At 42.4% G+C, this 18181-nt stretch overlaps 1 protein-coding gene across 6 annotated transcripts; it reads left to right on the top strand.

Annotated features, from left to right (window-relative positions):
• Positions 1-284: 284 nt before the first annotated feature.
• lsm14aa (LSM14A mRNA processing body assembly factor a) lies at positions 285-17350 on the top strand. 6 transcript variants are annotated; one of them, XM_055009278.1, is made up of 10 exons: positions 285-588; positions 2591-2754; positions 5471-5630; positions 6899-7195; positions 8579-8659; positions 9525-9707; positions 11123-11297; positions 11696-11734; positions 12871-13052; positions 14222-17350. In XM_055009278.1, the coding sequence occupies exons 1-10, from the start codon at positions 468-470 to the stop codon at positions 14266-14268; spliced, it is 1449 nt and encodes a 482-aa protein (XP_054865253.1). In that variant the 5' UTR covers positions 285-467; the 3' UTR covers positions 14269-17350. The 6 variants fall into 6 exon arrangements, with proteins under 6 accessions (XP_054865253.1, XP_035810848.1, XP_035810847.1 ...); XM_035954955.2 differs by having other exon boundaries at positions 14219-17350; XM_035954954.2 differs by having other exon boundaries at positions 12871-13108.
• The last annotated feature ends 831 nt before the right edge of the window (positions 17351-18181 follow it).

Raw genomic sequence — 18181 nt, 5'->3', positions numbered from 1 at the left:
TACTGATAACTCAGAGGTAATCTGATTACAGTTTGTTCTTTTTGCTGTAAACTCTTCTACTGACACTCATTGAGTTTATTTCAAATAAATTACATTTTCCTGAAATATACTTTTGTACTTTTAGTTGAGTAACATTTCATTATTTCTTCGTTTTTATTTGCAGTAACTGAGTAGTTTTCCAGTGCCATAGTATTTTTATTTTACCACTGTTTGCTTTTCTATCCTTCACATATCTAGAGTCTGCGCTACCTTGAAGTCCCGCGACATCATGAAGTCTCATTAGCCCCCGCGCTTAGAGCCCTTGGATGGAGGAGGAGGTAGCCATGTTGTAGCTGCGGAGAACAGCGGTGCAGAGATACAAACAAACCGGGAGAAACCCGCTGGAGAATCGGCTCTGCTCACCGCACGGCTCGGAGGGACCGTCTGTTCCGTTTCTTGTCTGGAGCGCCGTTCTGTAGGGAGGCACCATGAGCGGCGGGACGCCTTATCTGGGCAGCAAAATCAGCCTGATCTCGAAGGCCGAGATCCGCTACGAAGGGATCCTGTACACCATCGACACGGAGAACTCCACCGTGGCTCTGGCTAAAGGTAGCCGTTCTCTGGGCTCATCTAGCGGCTTAGCATCTGTTGCTATGGTTTTATTTTTGTTTGTGCTTAATACGGAAAAATGAATTTAATTTTTAATTAAAATGTGACTTAGAACCGGTGGGAGTTCTGCTCCGAGGAGTGAACTCACGGAACTGCAACATTTATAGCGTTAGCCGGTGGTTTGCTCGTTACCATGAGCTAACGTCCATTGGTTAACATGGGGGAGGCGCTAAGATGCTAAAGCTAACTCAAGCGGACGCAGCTTTAGCATCTTAGCGCCTTCTCATCTTAACCAATAGACATTAGCTCATGCTAACGTCTATTAGTTAACATGGGGAGGCGCTAAGGTGCTAAAGCTAGTTGAAACGGACGCAGCTGAACTATTAGCTGCCCGGCTAAGTCTGTGATGAATTAATCTGTGAATTAACAACAACACACGTGCAGCGGTGTGAGTTTGCGACGTGAGTCAGCTAACATTTAGCCGGCGGTGAAAACAACACGCCGCGTGAAATTCCTCAGCTTCACCTGCTCTGACGTCAGAGCACTCACCTGGTTCCAGCCGCAGATTATGACGAAACGCTATTAATGAAACGTGTGACAGCAGCTTTATCCGTCTGAACGAAACCTGGAGGAGGGTCTAGAAAGTCTGGAGACACCGGACACAGCTGCTAATCGATTAACCGATCAGAAATAATCACCAATTATAATAATCTGACCAATCGGGTTGAGTAATTAAGGTAAACTCTAATTATGACCATTTACTGGTCTTTTTAGGGTTGAGACTGATTGCTAGTAATCAATATCTGATATTTAGAACTGACATATATGAGTATTGATTTAAATTTTGAAGTCATTATTTCAGTTTCCCCATCAGCTGAATGTCAGGATGCCATCAAGAACGTTTTTTGTGTCGTTTTGACACAAAAAGACATCTAAATGACACAAGGATCATTAAATAGCACAACATGGCACAAAAAGACACAAAAAAATGACACAAAGTGATACAGTAGGATGGGCAACAATGACAAAAATACCACAAAAATGACGAGAAAAGGTACAAAAGTGACACAACAATGGGACTAAAACTGAGTAAATCTTTGAAATAAAGTTTAGTATTAGAGCTGCAGTATCAGATTCTGATTGAACTGTTTCCTCCTGTTGGAACAGTGAATCAGTTGTCAGCTATGAAATTAATCAGAAAAAATAGTTAATTAATCAGTTTGAGTTTTTTTTTTTTTTTTTTTTTTTTAATTAAAACGTGGATCAGAGTTTCCGCTAATGTTTAGTCCAAAGATCTTCAGTTTGATGTCAGCGGAAAGAAATCAGAAAATATTCACTGAAGGACCTGAAATCACAGAATTTAAACAGTTTTTATTAAAAAAGATTCCCAACTATTGAATTATCAGAATAGTTATGGATTAATTGACAGTAGCTGATTAACCTTCACAGCAAGCAGAGATGCATGAGATTATTTTGCAGATATTTTATTATTATTTAGTCAGATTTCTGTTATATATTTACATAGTCTCTGATGTGTGAAATATGGTGCTTATAAATGATAACATTTACTGTACAGAATAAGAAAATCATTTTAATTGTAATATAAAACAGGGCATTTTAATTTTAAACACCATTTATTCTGACTATCCAATATTGTGCATTTCTAGTCATTTGAAAATCCATGAACTGATCTTTCATCTAAAATGTTCTGGTTTTTCAATTTGTTTTATACTTCTGTGATTCATCATGCAGCAAACTGAACAGAAATATTACTGGAGACTAAATCATCTGATAATTAGACCAAACCCAGATGATGGTTGAGCTGCTGAGATAAAACTCTGATCCCAAAGGAGGTTCTTTTAGCATTTGTTGGTCAGAAATCAAAGTTCTGAGTTTAAAAGTTCATCTCCAGAATTCCTATACTGAGGTAAACCAGTATTTATTTAATGTTTGTAGGTTTAAATCATTATTAAGATGTTTCTGTTTGTTCTTCCTCTGTTAGTTCGGTCCTTCGGTACTGAGGATCGCCCCACCGACCGACCCATTCCTCCTCGAGACGACACCTTCGAATACATCATCTTCAGAGGCAGCGACATCAAGGACCTGACAGTCTGCGAGCCTCCAAAACCAACATGTTCTCTGCCCCAGGACCCCGCTATAGTCCAGGTAAACTACCTATAGTCCACGTGAACCCACTATAGTCTAAGTAAACTAATTATAGTCCAGGTTAACCCGCTATAGTCCAGGTTAACCCGCTATGGTCCAGGTAAACTACCTGTAGTCCAGGTAAACCAACTATAGTCTAAGTAAACTAATTATAGTCCAGGTAAACCCGCTATAGTCCAGGTTAACCCGCTATAGTCCAGGTAAACTAATTATAGTCCAGGTAAACTACCTGTAGTCCAGGTAAACCAACTATAGTCCAGGTAAACTACTTGTAGTCCAGGTAAACTACCTGTAGTCCAGGTGAACTATTTATAGTCCAGGTAAACCCACTATAGTCCAGGTAAACTACCTGTAGTCCAGGTAAACTAATCATAGTCCAGGTAAGCCCACTATAGTCCAGGTAAACTACCTGTAGTCCAGGTAAACCCACTATAGTCCAGGTAAGCCCACTATAGTCCAGGTAAGCCCACTATAGTCCAGGTAAACTACCTGTAGTCCACGTAAACTAATTATAGTCCAGGTATACTACCTGTAGTCCAGGTAAACTAATTATAGTTCAGGTATATTACCTGTAGTCCAGGTAAACTATTTATAGTCCAGGTAAACCCACTATAGTCCAGGTAAACCCACTATAGTCCAGGTAAACTACCTGTAGTCCAGGTAAACTAATTATAGTCCAGGTAAATTACCTGTAGTCCAGGTACACTAATTATAGTCCAGGTACACTAATTATAGTCCAGGTAAACTATCTGTAGTCCAGGTAAACCCACTATAGTCCAGGTAAACTAATTATAGTCCAGGTAAGCCCACTATAGTCCAGGTAAACTACCTGTAGTCCAGGTAAACTAATTATAGTCCAGGAAAACTAATTATAGTCCAGGTAAACTACCTGTAGTCCAGGTAAACTAATTATAGTCCAGGTAAACTAATTATAGTCCAAGTAAACTACCTGTAGTCCAGGTATACCAACTATAGTCCAGGTAAACTACTTGTAGTCCAGGTAAACCAACTATAGTCTAAGTAAACTAATTATAGTCCAGGTAAACCCGCTATAGTCCAGGTTAACCCGCTATAGTACAGGTAAACTAATTATAGTCCAGGTAAACTACCTGTAGTCCAGGTAAACCAACTATACTACAGGTAAACTACTTGTAGTCCAGGTAAACTACCTGTAGTCCAGGTAAACTATTTATAGTCCAGGTAAACCCACTATAGTCCAGGTAAACCCACTATAGTCCAGGTAAACTACCTGTAGTCCAGGTAAACTAATCATAGTCCAGGTAAGCCCACTATAGTCCAGGTAAACTACCTGTAGTCCAGGTAAACTAATTATAGTCCAGGTAAACTACCTGTAGTCCAGGTAAACCCACTATAGTCCAGGTAAGCCCACTATAGTCCAGGTAAGCCCACTATAGTCCAGGTAAACTACCTGTAGTCCACGTAAACTAATTATAGTCCAGGTATACTACCTGTAGTCCAGGTAAACTAATTATAGTTCAGGTATATTACCTGTAGTCCAGGTAAACTATTTATAGTCCAGGTAAACCCACTATAGTCCAGGTAAACCCACTATAGTCCAGGTAAACTACCTGTAGTCCATGTAAACTAATTATAGTCCAGGTATACTACCTGTAGTCCAGGTAAACTAATTATAGTTCAGGTATATTACCTGTAGTCCAGGTAAACTATTTATAGTCCAGGTAAACCCACTATAGTCCAGGTAAACCCACTATAGTCCAGGTAAACTACCTGTAGTCCAGGTAAACTAATTATAGTCCAGGTAAATTACCTGTAGTCCAGGTACACTAATTATAGTCCAGGTAAACTAATTATAGTCCAGGTTGACTATTTATAGTCCAGGTAAACCCACTATAGTCCAGGTAAACCCACTATAATCCAGGTAAACCCACTATAATCCAGGTAAACTACCTGTAGTCTAGGTAAACTAATTATAGTCCAGGTAAATTACCTGTAGTCCAGGTACACTAATTATAGTCCAGGTACACTAATTATAGTCCAGGTAAACTACCTGTAGTCCAGGTAAACCCACTATAGTCCAGGTAAACTACCTGTAGTCCAGGTAAACTAATCATAGTCCAGGTAAACTACCTGTAGTCCAGGTAAACTAATTATAGTCCAGGTTTCTTTTTCTTATCTATTCCTGCACTGCCTTTATACTTTTTCTTTGGAGCTGCTGTAACGTTGAACTTTCCCCACTGTGGGATCAATAAAGTTTATCCTTATCCTTAAACTACCTGTAGTCTAGGTAAACTAATTATAGTCCAGGTAAATTACCTGTAGTCCAGGTAAAATAATTATAATCCAGGTAAACTACCTGTAGTCCAGGTAAACTACCTAGTTTACCTGGCCTCAGTAACTGATGCAGGCATAGTTCTGGTTTATTCTGTTTCTATTATAAACTGACTGGAGGTCATGAACCTCCTCATTAGTCTCAGTCATGGTGCCCTCTGCTGGTTAAACTCTCATAATGCTCTCTGCTGGTTAACCTCCCATAATGCCCTCTGCTGTAACCTCCTGTATCTCTGCAGCATTAACAGGCTCCACCTGATGGAACAGCCAGGTACTACAGCTGACCTCTTGGTTATTTTATCTTTAATGGTTGTTATATCTGTAGTACGTTAACTGATAGTCATTCCTTCCTTGAGACTCTGATTTCTGATTCAGTCTTTCAAACCGTCTTCTTCTGTGGTTTCAGTCGTCCATGAGCTCCAGCTCCTCGTCTGCCGGGGCTTCGGCTCCGACTCCCTTCCAGTCCGCCGGTTCTTACGGACTCTTCAACCGAGCTCCGGTTCCTGCCTACAGTCAGTTCAGCACCAGCCCCCTGGTCTCGCCCCAGTTTGGACCCGTCGGTGTCGGTAAGCTCCGGTCTGGGCTCGGCTCTGCATGACATCCAAGGGTTCAGGGCCCAGTAGTGGTTCTGGTACCACGTAAGGCATGCAACAGAACCGAGGAGGACGGACTCAGGGTGTCTGACTTCTAACGGTCGAGACCTTCACGTTCTCCTCTACATGTTCCATAGTTCTGACTTCTAACGGTCCAGACCTTCACGTTCTCCTCTATGTGTTCCATAGTTCTGACTTCTAACGGTCGAGACCTTCACGTTCTCCTCTACATGTTCCATAGTTCTGACTTCTAACGGTCGAGACCTTCACGTTCACCTCTACATGTTCCATGACTTTAAACCAGGAGAGTCAAACTCATCTGAGTCCAGGTTCCATATCCAGTCCAGTTTGATCTCCAGTGGACCGGACCAGTAAAACCACAGCAGAATAGCCTATAAATAACCACAACTCCTGATGGTTCCTTTGGTTCAGTGCAAAAATGATCACATTTAAGGAATTCTCTTTTTAGAAAACATCATGAACAACCTGAAATTTATCAAGAAAAATAAGTGAAATTTCATCAACGTTCAGCCTCAGTTTATCATTTCCACATTACAACTTCCAGATCACAGAGAGTCTACAAAGGAACACAACATTCAGTCATCTGGAACTGAACCATATAGTAGAGCTAGAAATGACTTTAAATTCATATTTTTACTAATTTACAATCTGCAGTTAATGTCTTCTGTGATTTTTACACTTCAGACACATCCCACGACCAGATTGGACCCTCTGGTGGGCTGCTTTTGGCCCTCAGGCCTTATGTTTGACACCCCTGCTTTATGTGATTTTGACTAAAGTTTACTTCAGATTATTTCAGATTCATCTTCAGACTTTTAAACTGATGATATTTCTAATATTCTGTGGTTTATCCAGGTTATGTTTAACGATCATTAGTCTCCGGTTCAAGGATTCCTTTTAGTTTCTAACATCAGTGGAAGCAGCAGAGGGCCTCCGTTCTGTCAGTATTGATCGTCTACAGGTCGATCAGCTTCCTCTTCAGTGGGTTGATCAGCTGCTGGTTCTGGTTCCTGAAGGTAGAACCTACAGAAACAGAACCAGATGTTTCTGCTTACATGTGTAGAGGAACTGAGACTAGACCTGTTGACAGCTGATCTCCGGTTCCCTGTGAACAGCCCGTCTGACTGTAGTTGGTCTGATCAGTGCCAGTATTGATCACCGTGGTCCTGATTGGTGTCCCCACTAACCTGTCCTCTGTGCTTGTTCTGGTTCTGGTCCAGGTCGCAGCAGCCCCAGTCTGGACCCGCTGAGGAAGAGCCCGACCCTGGAGCAGGTGATCCAGAACGCCCCGTCTGCCCCAGCCTCTGCCTCCACTGCGCAGGCCCCTGGGCTGAGCCGCAGGAGCCCTGCCCACGGCCGCACGGCGCCCCCCGGTGGTCCCAGCGGGCAGAAGGCGGCGCAGCAGGACGGCGTGGACTCCAGGAGGGGGGAGGCTTCCAGGGGCTGGTCTGGACCCAGGTCCATGTCTGCTGTAGACCGGCCTGCAGGACTGCCTCACTCTCTGTTCAGCCAATCAGGTGAGGCCTCCAGCAGGAAGCAGCCGCCGCTTCCTGTCACACACAGGTCACATCCTTGTCACAAGAACACACAAAAAAATTATTTAATACGAGCCGACGATGAGGTTTAATTCACAGCATAATTAACATTTAGTCAATGTAAAAACCTAAAAATATTAGTTTGACAATTATTACAGTAACAGTCAATAATCTGTAGCACAGAATAAATAAATGCTGAGGAGACGACTGATAAATACATGTATAAGGATCATTATTCCACATCTGGAGGACATCTGGGCTTTAAATGTTTTAAAATCAGCCTTCTCTTTTCCATTTTCCTGCTCCATATTGATCAATAATAGGTATTGATGGGCTCAGCTTCTTATTCCATGTTTTCTGTGTTGTTTGCTAACCCTACTCTAATCACAGTAACAGGGTTGCTAATCCATGCTAATGTGATCTTTTTCTCAGCAGGAGAAGCTAGATATTTAGCTGCTGTTACTGCTGACCAAGAGGACAAACTGACTGATGGAAAACAGTCCAAAGAATTAGTCTGATCCTGATAATATGAGCTGGAGGAAGACGTTCAATCAAGGCTGACAATGGGATGAAAAGATGGAAAATAGAAGAGAGGACATAGCTTTGCTCTACACATTCTGTAGGAACACTGTTGGATAATGGAAACGACAAAAACAAGACAATACGACAGCAACAGAGTTGTTGTGGGACAATAATTATTATTCCATGAATAATAATTATTATATAAAATACTAAGTTGATTAAAAAATGTTCCCACAATTACAGAGACATGAATGAAAAACTAAAACCAATAAAGGAGATTTAAATTAGATTCTTTTTTATTAGAAATTTGGCCATCAGGGGGGTGGGACAAGAGAAAAATGACATTTTTGCGGAACTCCAGACTTACTTGGTATTTTTAAATATTTCGAACATTGTTTTCTCCTAGTTTTTGTAAGTTTGGTCTCAGAACAAGAACATTTACACACTACTGCATGTTTTAGGGTTTAATACGTGGATTATGGGATGTCAAACGTCCTCCAGCTCTGGAATGACACAAATATGTAGTCGTTCAGATAAAGTTTAACTACAGTTTAAATAACCAGAAAACCAAAGAAGCTGAATTCTTACACAGTTGGTTTTGTTTTTGTTCTCAGTGAAACATAATCATAACGTTCTGTAAGTGACAGACTACCATAAAAGGTTTGATCAGAGCTAAATAACCTCCAGTTATTCATGTAACAAACAGAACGTTCTCTATGGATGATGTGCTGACGTTGTGTTCCAGAGCTCCTCCTGTCAAAGCGTTGTCTGTGTGTGGAGGTAGGAGAATAGCGCCACCTGTTGGCCGCTGGTTGTTCACTCTAAAGGATTCTGCTGTTCCAGGCTCAGACGTCCAGAAAGGCCCCAAACCAGAGAGCGATCAGGGCCGAGGAGAAGGCAGGGAGTCCAGTAAACGTATCCCAGGTCACTGTGCATGTTCCTCCTCAGAGAGTGGACCATCCTCATCCTCAGCCATCCGTAAATCCAGTACAAACATCTGGAGCTAGCTCTAGAAGAAGCTTCATCTGGACATGTTTACTTCATATTTAGTCATTTTGGGACATAGTGGCATAATTTCAGAGAAGTTTAGAGTCATTTAGGTCTTTTTATGTTTAGATTAGTGTTTATTGTGATGTTGGACAGTGTTTCAGGTCCTTTCAGACAGATGTTGGATGGTTTAGAGTCATTTTGGACCAATTTTAAGTCATTTTAAACATTGATTACACTAATATTGAGTCATTTTTGAGTCAATCTGGTCAAGATTTAGATTGTTTTGGACAGTTTAGATTAATTCTGGACAAGTTCCCAGTCATTTTAAACAACTTTCACATACTTCTGGATTGGTTTTGAGTCATTGTGGACATTTTTTTATGTTATTCTGGACAGTCCTGCAGTCAGTCTGGTCACCTTTTAGGTCATTTTGGATGTTTTTTGATTAGTTTTGGAGCAGTTTAATGTAGTGTTGGATCAGTTTTGAGTCCATCCTCATCCATCCTCCTTGGCCTGTTGTCTTTGCTGCTGTGTGCAGATTGACATGCTGTTCATGTCAATGGAGCTGAATGATGTTCCAGAGATGCTTCCTGTGCTGCTGGAGCTGCTTGGATTGATTCCCTCCATGTTTGTTGTGCTTTTATTTCTGTTCTTGTGGTTTTCTAACATGTGAAGCTGCTGAGTTGTGGCTGTTTGAACCCATATTAAACCAGAGAACTCCTTCTCCATGATGGCTGTGTGCTTTGATTTACTGTGTGGTTCTGGTTCTGGCAGCTAACGGACTGTTTTATTCCACCAGCACCTGCCGGAGCGCCGGCAAACCGTCGCGGTCGAGGTGGAGGACACCGCGGCCGAGGACGCTTCAACGTCCGCCGAGACGGACCAATGAAGTTCGAGAAGGACTTTGACTTCGAGAGCGCCAACGCTCAGTTCAACAAGGAGGAGATCGACCGCGAGTTCCAGAGCAAACTGAAGCTCAAAGGTTCGTCTTTCCTGGAAAAAGTTCAGCTTCATTACAAACACTGAATGTTTTTGTTCCTTTAATCTGTAGACTGTAATATTGAGTTAATATTTGTTTTCTTGGAGGCTGTGGGTCACCAGGAGACAAAAAACTCCTTTTCTCAGTAAACTGGACATTCTGAGGATGTCTCAGGACGGTTTTTACTTTAATCTCACACCAAACAGTCGACCGATTCAGAAAACAGACGAGTTTAACTGTTGACTCGGGGTGGTTCCGTCTATACGTCTCTTCTGTCTTTACCTCGGCTTCATGGCTTCGACTCCAGGCGGTCGGTGAAGGCTGACGTGCAAAGTTACCTATAAAGAACTGGATGTGTTTAGGAAATGTAGAGAAAAAGATGGTTCTTTTTCTTTGGATTCACCCTGAAGCTGACAGTTGACTTAAAACGTGACCCGACTGACTGCAGGACTGTTCAAAATAACGTAAAAAAGTATCCACAATGACTCAAAACTAATCCAGAAGTATGTGAAAGTTGTTTAAAATGACTGGAAACTTGTCCAGAATCACTCTAAACTGTCCAAAACAACTTAAAATCTGTCAAACAACCCAAAAATGACTCAACATTCATGTAATCAATGTTTAAAATGACTTAAAATTGGTCCAAAATGAATCTAAACCGTCCAACATCTGTCTTAAATGACCTGAAACACTGTCCAACATCACAATAAAGTCCAAGAGGACTCAAAACCTCTCTGAAATTATGTCACAGTGTCCCAAAATGACTAAAATATGAAGTAAAAAAATGTCCAGATCACTTGAAGTTTCTCCAGAACCTAAGAACGAAGAGTGGTAGCTCTAGAGTTTGGCTCCAGATGTTCTCCTGAACTAAAGTCTCTGAAACACTAAATAAACAGGATGACTGAGGATGAACTAAAACGTCTCTTGCAATGATACAGAAATCTTGTACTAATCCGTGGATCCAGACTAGAAGCTGCATCACTGCCAGAATCTGATCACGTGGTCCTGGAGTCATTTCTGACCTTCACTGGAAATTTACTCCAAATCCGTTAGTCCGTTTTTGAGCACTGTTGCTAACAGACGGACGAGAACCATCCATAGGACTAATGGTCGGTCGGTCGGTCCGTCCGTCCTAATGGTCCATCCGTCCTACGAATGGTTCTTTTCCAACTGTTCCACAAATGGTCCATGCATCCGTCCTACTAATAGTCCGTCCGTCCGTCCTATAAATGGTCAGTCCTACGAATGGTTCTGGTCTGTCCTACGAATGGTTCTGGTCTGTCCTACGAATAGTTCGTCTGTGAGTCCTACCGATGGCTCTGTTGACAGACGGGCGGACCAATGTTGATCCTTGGCTGAGTAATAATCCTTTGTTGGTGTGAAACCTTGCGTCCTCTGAGCTCTTACTGTCTCCTCAGATGAGAAGACGGAGAAGTCGGAGAAAGCTCTGAACGGGGAGGATAAAGGCGACTCTGGTGTGGAAACTCAGAACAGCGAAGGAAACGCTGAGGACGAGTGCGACCCGCTGGGACCCAACTGCTACTACGACAAGTCCAAGTCCTTCTTCGACAACATCTCCTGCGACGACACCAGGTACTGGTCCAGATGGTCCCTTCCAGATGCTCCCTTTCAGGCGGTCCCTCTGAGGTCTACAGATCAGATTATCCTGCATTTAAGATCTGCAGAACTGAGTTTGAGCCGTTTCAGACAGATTTTATTTATTTTATTTTATCATTAACTAACTATTAACTATTTCATTTTTACACATCTTTGAATCATCCAGGAGTTATTTGGTTAAAATCTGAAGACTTTCGGAAATTTTTTTGTATTTGGGACATCTTCTACGTAGCTCTTCGTTCTGGACAAAGTAGATTTTGAATGTTTTAGTAATTTTGGATTGTTTCCTTTTAAACTTTTAATGGATATTTAATGATAAATCAGATGAATATTTGTTTTAGTGAGTAATCCGTTTCATGTTTTCTGTCCACCAGGAAAGCCAATGACAAGTCTGGAGGCTCAGCTTTCCCCAGGTGAGTTTACCTGTTTCTGATTCTCACCATTTATGGCTTCATTCTTACATTCCACGCCTTTATTTATCCTTTCTGATGTTCTGGATCTCTGGGGAACAATACAAACTCCTGAATCAAAATAAAAACAGTAGAGGGTTAAAAACCACAAAATGATCAATTATAAAACCGTTGAGTTCGTCTCAGGACAGAGACTCAGTTTAGAGCTGATCAGCTGACTGGAACTGGTCCTGTTGGGATCCTGGTTCTGTTTGGTTCCTCCTGGTTCTGTCTGATTCTACCTGGTTCTGCTGGTTCCACCTTGTTCTGTCTGGTTCTACCTGGTTCTCTGTGGTTCTACTTGGTTCTGTCCGGTTCTGTCTGGTTATGATCCAACCTCCAAGGTCAGCTGGATGTGACCAGGTGTAATCAGGTGTTATTGGTTCAGGCAGAGGAATTTATTGCTCAGTAGGTAACAGATCAGGGATCAAACAAAGGTTAAAGACCGGTGGGTGGTTCTAGATCAAAGAACCCAACAAAAGCTATCAGAGACTCTAAACACAAACAGAACAGCTAACTCCCTAACCAGACTGAATCACAGCAGCACCAGCCACCACCAGGAACAGAACTAAACCATGCTGGTTCCTCTGAACAGATATTTAAAACACGGTTCACCAAGACTCACTGCAGAATAACTTCTTCCTGAAGTTAGCGGACTGCTAACTGGAACCATGATCTCCACTAAGACTGGAGGCTCCACACAGAATCAGCAGCCACCATCAGAAGCTCTAGATGTTTGTAGTCTCCCCTCAGTAGATACAAAACCTACAGACCAGACAGGAACATGAACATCTCACACAGAAGCTCCAGGAGAACTGATCACATCAAACCAGCCACCCAGACAGTTGTAGTTTTAGACTGGTGTGGTGATTACTGGGGTCTTCTGGGAGGAGGTCTGGAGAAATTGTGTGATCAATAAGGTCTCCACAAACCATCCAGACACAGAAGCTGCACAAGTTCAGTTCCCAACACACGGCTACCACAGGCCATAACACTAGTTCTGTCTGGTTCCTAATGGTTCTGTCTGGTTCTTCTTGGTTCTTCCTGGTTCTGTCTGGTTCTTCTTGGTTCCTCCTGGTAATTCCTGCCTCTTCCTGCAGGGAGCGCCGTCAGACCTGGGCCGAGGAGCGGAGGATGAACGCCGAGACGTTTGGCATCCCGCTGCGTCAGAGCCGAGGTCGTGGCGGTTACCGTGGCCGCGGGGGGATATTCCGAGGGGGGCGGGGCCGCCCGGCCAGCCGAGGGTCCTTCGGGCCGCCGCAGGGAGGCGGAGCCTATCGGGGTGGGTACAGAGGAAACCAAGCGGGGCGAGAGTTCGCTGACCTATCAGCATACAGGGTAAGGACCGTTAGTTCTGATCAACTTAGATGGTTCTGATCCAGTTACATGGTTCTCATCCAGGTGGTTCTGGTCCAGTTAAATGGTTCTGTTCCAGATGGTTCTGATCCAGTTAGATGGTTCTGGTGCAGGTGGTTCTGGTCCTGTTAGATGGTTCTGATCCAGATCGTTCTGATCCTTTTACATGGTTCTGATCCAGATCGTTCTGGTCCAGTTAGATGGTTCTGGTCCAGATGGTTCTGGTCAAGTCTAAAATTAAAATGTTCAGGAACTCAAAATGGCAGCCATTTTCCAAGATGGCGGCCGTGTTTTCCAGAAGTTTCTGAACCTTAAAATGAAATAAAGTTTGAATGAAACTAGGGGTGCCACTAACGACGAATCGATGAATCGTCTGAGCACGATGCGTCATCAAAAGCAGACGTGAGCACGCAATTCAACAGAACTCACCGTCTGAGTGGAGTGCAAAACATGGATGGTCATCCGCGTTTACGATACAGCGCAGACATCCATGTGTGTTCCGCGCTGTACCGTGCATATACTATTTATGTACGATACAGCGCAGACATCCGTGCGTGTTCCGTGCTGTACCGTGCATATATAATATATGCATATACTATTTATGTGCAATACAGCGTGGACATCCGTGCGTGTTCCGCGCTCCGCTCGGACGGTGATTTCTGTTGCATTGCGCACCCAGTTCCGCTTTGGATGACGTATCGTGCTCAGATGATTCAGCGATTTGTCATTAGTTGCAGCCCTAAATGAAACATACATGTTAACTCTGATACACGTCGGTTTCTGCATGTTTAGATCAGAACACGTGTTGGTTTCTACATGTTAACTTTGATGTGTTGGTTTCTACATGTTTAGATCAGAACATGTGTTGGTTCCTACATGTTAACTCTGCCAGTCATCCAGATTTGTGCAGAACGTTGTTAGAAGTCGTTAATTTCGTGTCACTAAACGTGTTCTGCTGCTGTAACTCTGGAAGGTTCCCTGATGGCAGGAATAAAGGATTATCTGATCTTAGTTTGTGTCACTAAACGTGTTCTGGATGAAAGCTGTTTGCTGTCGTCTGATTCTAACGTCTGCTTTCTCTGTCTGTTCCAGAAGGACAACAAAGTGGCAGCGTAGTTCCGTGGACAAGAAGGTTCTCCTGAAGGTGGAACTTCTTCACGCTGGAACCAGATAGTTCTGTTGACTAAATAATGCAGATTGTCTACTAGTTGTATATTTGTCACCAGCACTGGGGTAGACGGCTTGAATGCAACTTTAACTTTCATATCTGTCAGCGACGGAACCACGAGTTTATCAGAACCTTAAATAACGTGTCTAGATGTTCTCCGTTAGCCGACCACAGACTGATGCTCACTGGGTTAGCTTCACCTGCTAGGTCTATCTCTAACCACCTCCTCACCTTTCTAATGGATTTTTCTACGTCTCACCTGGGATCTTCACCTGAACATGATCCTCCTCGGGTTCCTCCTCGGGTTCTTCCTGTTGTCGTCTGAAGGTCGTAGGTCCAGCTCCAGTCGCTTTGTTTTCTGTTCTTCACTCGTTTCTCTGTGGTTTACTTGGTTCTCGAGCCGCCGGTCCGTAGAGACGCTGCAGCTAGCTTCAGTTAGCTTCTGTTAGCTTCAGCTAGCTGCAGTTAGCTTCCATTAGCTTCAGCTAGCTTCAGCTAAACCTACATTTCCAACTTTTATCTCCAGACGTCTGTATGGAGGACCGGAAGCGCCTCAAGTAAAGAAAGAGTTCACAATTTAATGAAAAACTCCGTCAGAATGAATAAACTGAACCTGGCTTCAATCATTTTATCAATACAAGAACTAAAGGAAAATAAAATCACTTTGTTTATTTCAGGCGTTTTAAATCTTCCATGAGTGATGTTCTGATAAATATTAAATATGTTTAAATTACAATGAAACACTTTTTTTTTTTAATTGGCATTTTCTTATTTGTGTCATAATTTAATGGAAAACTTTATTAAGATGAAATAAAATTAGATTTAAAAGTGACAGAAGTCAAGAAAACAGGAAGTCCCACCAAAACAAACTCATCATTTTATCCATCAGACAATAAATACAAAAGAGAATTAAATAAAATATAGAGGATCCTTATAAACAAAGTGATGACATGTTTTTTTATTAGTATTTTCTTGCGTCATAATTGAATGGAAAACTTTATTAATTTGAAATGAAATAAGATTTGAAGAAACTTCAACCAGTTTGTCGTTTCTGAATTCTGACGCAGTGAAACTGGATCATGTTTGTGACTTTAGGCACTCTCTGTCCTCCATACTGAAGGCGTTCCTCAGATGTTCTTCCTCCGGTTCTTCCTCTGGTTCTCCTTGTTGTTCTCCAGACACTAACTCAGTTTCTCCTGTTCAGAGAATCTTCAGCCTGAAGCCACGAACCTCAACTGTAGCAGCGTTTAGCAATATGAGGCTTCAGTTCTAGAAACGTTCTGATCCGACCCACACAGAAACAGAAGCTGGTTCCTGTTCTGTCCTCAGATCCACTAAAACAGAAACGTTCTACTGGAACCGATTCCACAATTAGAACTCCTTTTCTCAGTAAACTGAATGTTCTGAGGATGTTTCAGGACGGTTCTTCCTTTAATCCAACACCAAACAGTCGACCGATTCAGAGAACAGACGGCAGTAATGAGTTTAATCAGATCGGTTCCGTCTTTGGGTTGGTTCCCTCTTTATGTTGGTTCTGTCTTTGCGTCAGTTCCGTCTTTGGGTCAGTTCTGTCTTTATGTTGGTTCCGTCTTTACATCGGTTCCGCCTTTGGGTGGGTTCTGTCTTTATGTCGGTTCTGTCTTAACATTGGACTCCAGACGGGGTTGAAATCGACTGGATGAGTTGAGGAGCCGTAGAGGAAAAGGTTCTTGTTCTTGGGATCGGTCTTAGAGCTGACAGTTGAACTTGGGTCGGATCAGAACCAACGGTCCAGAACGGCTTTTCTAACGTCTTCACTCGTTGATGGAAGTAAACTCGACGTGTTTCTTCTGTTGTAGAAAATATTTCTTTGCATTTAGGCACCAAAAACTTTTGTTTAAGCATGAAAGAAAAGTTGAAGATGAGAAGAGAAGCAGCAGCTCAGACACAAGTTTGATTCTAGAAGCTTTAAATGAACCAGAAATACAAACACTCAGAGTTTTTGGCTTCTATTTAAATGTTTTAATACGTCGCCACATTTCCTACATTAAGACTAGGAACGGGAGGAAACCTGATTCATTTCCGTTTCCCTAAACTCATGAATTTAACATGTAGAAGGGATCGTGGAGTTTCTCTGGTCTTCATGAAATCAGGTTTTCTGTCTGAAGCTTCACCTCAGCTCTTCATGTTCAGATCCAGAGCAGTCTATCTTTAGTTTGGTTTTTGGGAACACTTTGGCTGTAATTTCAGTGGTTTTGGATTAAATCAGAAGAATAAATAAAAAGATTTGACCCTGAAGCAGAACCGGATCATCTGAGGTTCTGCTGTTCGCACTGAAATAACTCAGAATTAGACATAAAACCAAAGGATTGATCAGCTGCAAGGTGCTTTACTGACCTCTGGTTGGGTTTCCTGACCTCTGGTTGGTTTTCCTGACCTCTGGTTGGGTTTCCTGACCTCTGGTTGGTTTTCCTGACCTCTGGTTGGTTTTCCTGACCTCTGGTTGGTTTTCCTGACCTGTGGTTTGGGATTCTGGCCTCTGGTTTGGGTTTCTGGCCTCTGGTTGGGTTTTTCTGATCTTTGGTTGGATTTCTGGCCTTTGGTTTCCACCTCTTCTAGTGTGTATGCTAAGTTAACAAGCCACAGCTGGAGCGCCATGGTTTTAGGGTAAAAATCACCCGCGAGTTTAACTGAATACTGGACTTTTTATGTCAGTTTGTTTTGGTGAATTCAGCAGAATAAAGTCTGGTTGGTGTCTCAGTGAGGATCTGGTCTGTTGGGTCCGACTCTGTGGTTCTGAGCTCCAAACTTGGACCAAAATCAAACTGGTCTCCGGTTTGATTTTGGTCAAAGTTTGGAGCTGAGGACCACAGAGAGTCTGACCCATCAGACTCCTGATGCTAGAAGGTTCTGAAAGGTTCTGACTGGTGGTGGTCTTCAAACAAAACCTGAATTCGGAGGAAACAAAAGTTTTTGGTGGACGGTTGTTGATGCAATAAGTGTTGGCGGTCAGAGAGCTCCTCCGTCAACTCTCTGAAGCTTTTTATTAAGAGCAAATAATAAACAGTTGTTCAGTAGTTTGTCGTCTCATCTGATTCTTTAACTCAGAACCCGAGAGGCGCTTCGGTTCTACAGGAATCTGAATTAAACCTGTCGTGAAGAGTTGTCAGATCTTTGAATTCCTCAAACATCAACCGGAAACCCGACGTGTCCCAGCTGGTTTAATCATGCTTTAACCTGTAGGATGGTGGAAAAGGGTGGAATTATCACACCATTTGGTCTAAAATAAGTGTTCTTGGAACTAAATGAATTCATATTCAGCTGAAACTTAGAAGCTCCTCCAGTTGATCTAACCTCAGACATGGAGCTGATAATTAAAATACCGTACAAGTTAATGGTTGGACAAACAGTTCCTGCAGCTGAGACGCTTTATTATTAATTAATCTAATTAGGATCATTTCTACTATGAGGGTCAATCAGGCTGTTGAAATTAGTTTATTACAACATTCAGTGCACAGTACAGAAAACCAGATAAAACACAAATAAATACTTAAAACAAATCTTCACAGATCGACAACCTGTTAGATCAAATTATAAAACTAGCAGACGTTAAAACATGGAGGAGAAACCTTCAGGTGTTTGGCTCCAGAGTGGTTCCAGCTGATTATTGGTATTAATTCACCTCAGGTGTGCTCACCTGGGGCTAAACGAGGTCGGACAGGTGGTTTTACTGGAACTAATCAAACAGTTTAATCATCAGCGTTTTAATTTGACACAACTCCGATCTAATTGACTAATCTCCAACAAACAGTCCCACACCACAGGAACATTCACATCCACTGTAGCACTGATGTTCCTCCATATATGTCTGAACAGTCCAGTCTTACTTACGTAACCCACAGTAACAC

Source organism: Amphiprion ocellaris, chromosome 3 (assembly GCF_022539595.1).
Source record: "Amphiprion ocellaris isolate individual 3 ecotype Okinawa chromosome 3, ASM2253959v1, whole genome shotgun sequence".
NCBI lineage: Eukaryota > Metazoa > Chordata > Actinopteri > Pomacentridae > Amphiprion > Amphiprion ocellaris.
This window is presented reverse-complemented; position numbering and strand designations above follow the sequence as displayed.

Coding starts and splice junctions, on each gene's coding strand:
- lsm14aa (XM_035954953.2), top strand. CDS start 468: ATGAGCGGCGGGACGCCTTATCTGGGCAGCAAAATCAGCCTGATCTCG. Junction 5,631..6,898: donor GTTTGGACCCGTCGGTGTCG/GTAAGCTCCGGT, acceptor GTTCTGGTCCAG/GTCGCAGCAGCCCCAGTCTG. Junction 8,660..9,524: donor GTCCAGTAAACGTATCCCAG/GTCACTGTGCAT, acceptor TTATTCCACCAG/CACCTGCCGGAGCGCCGGCA.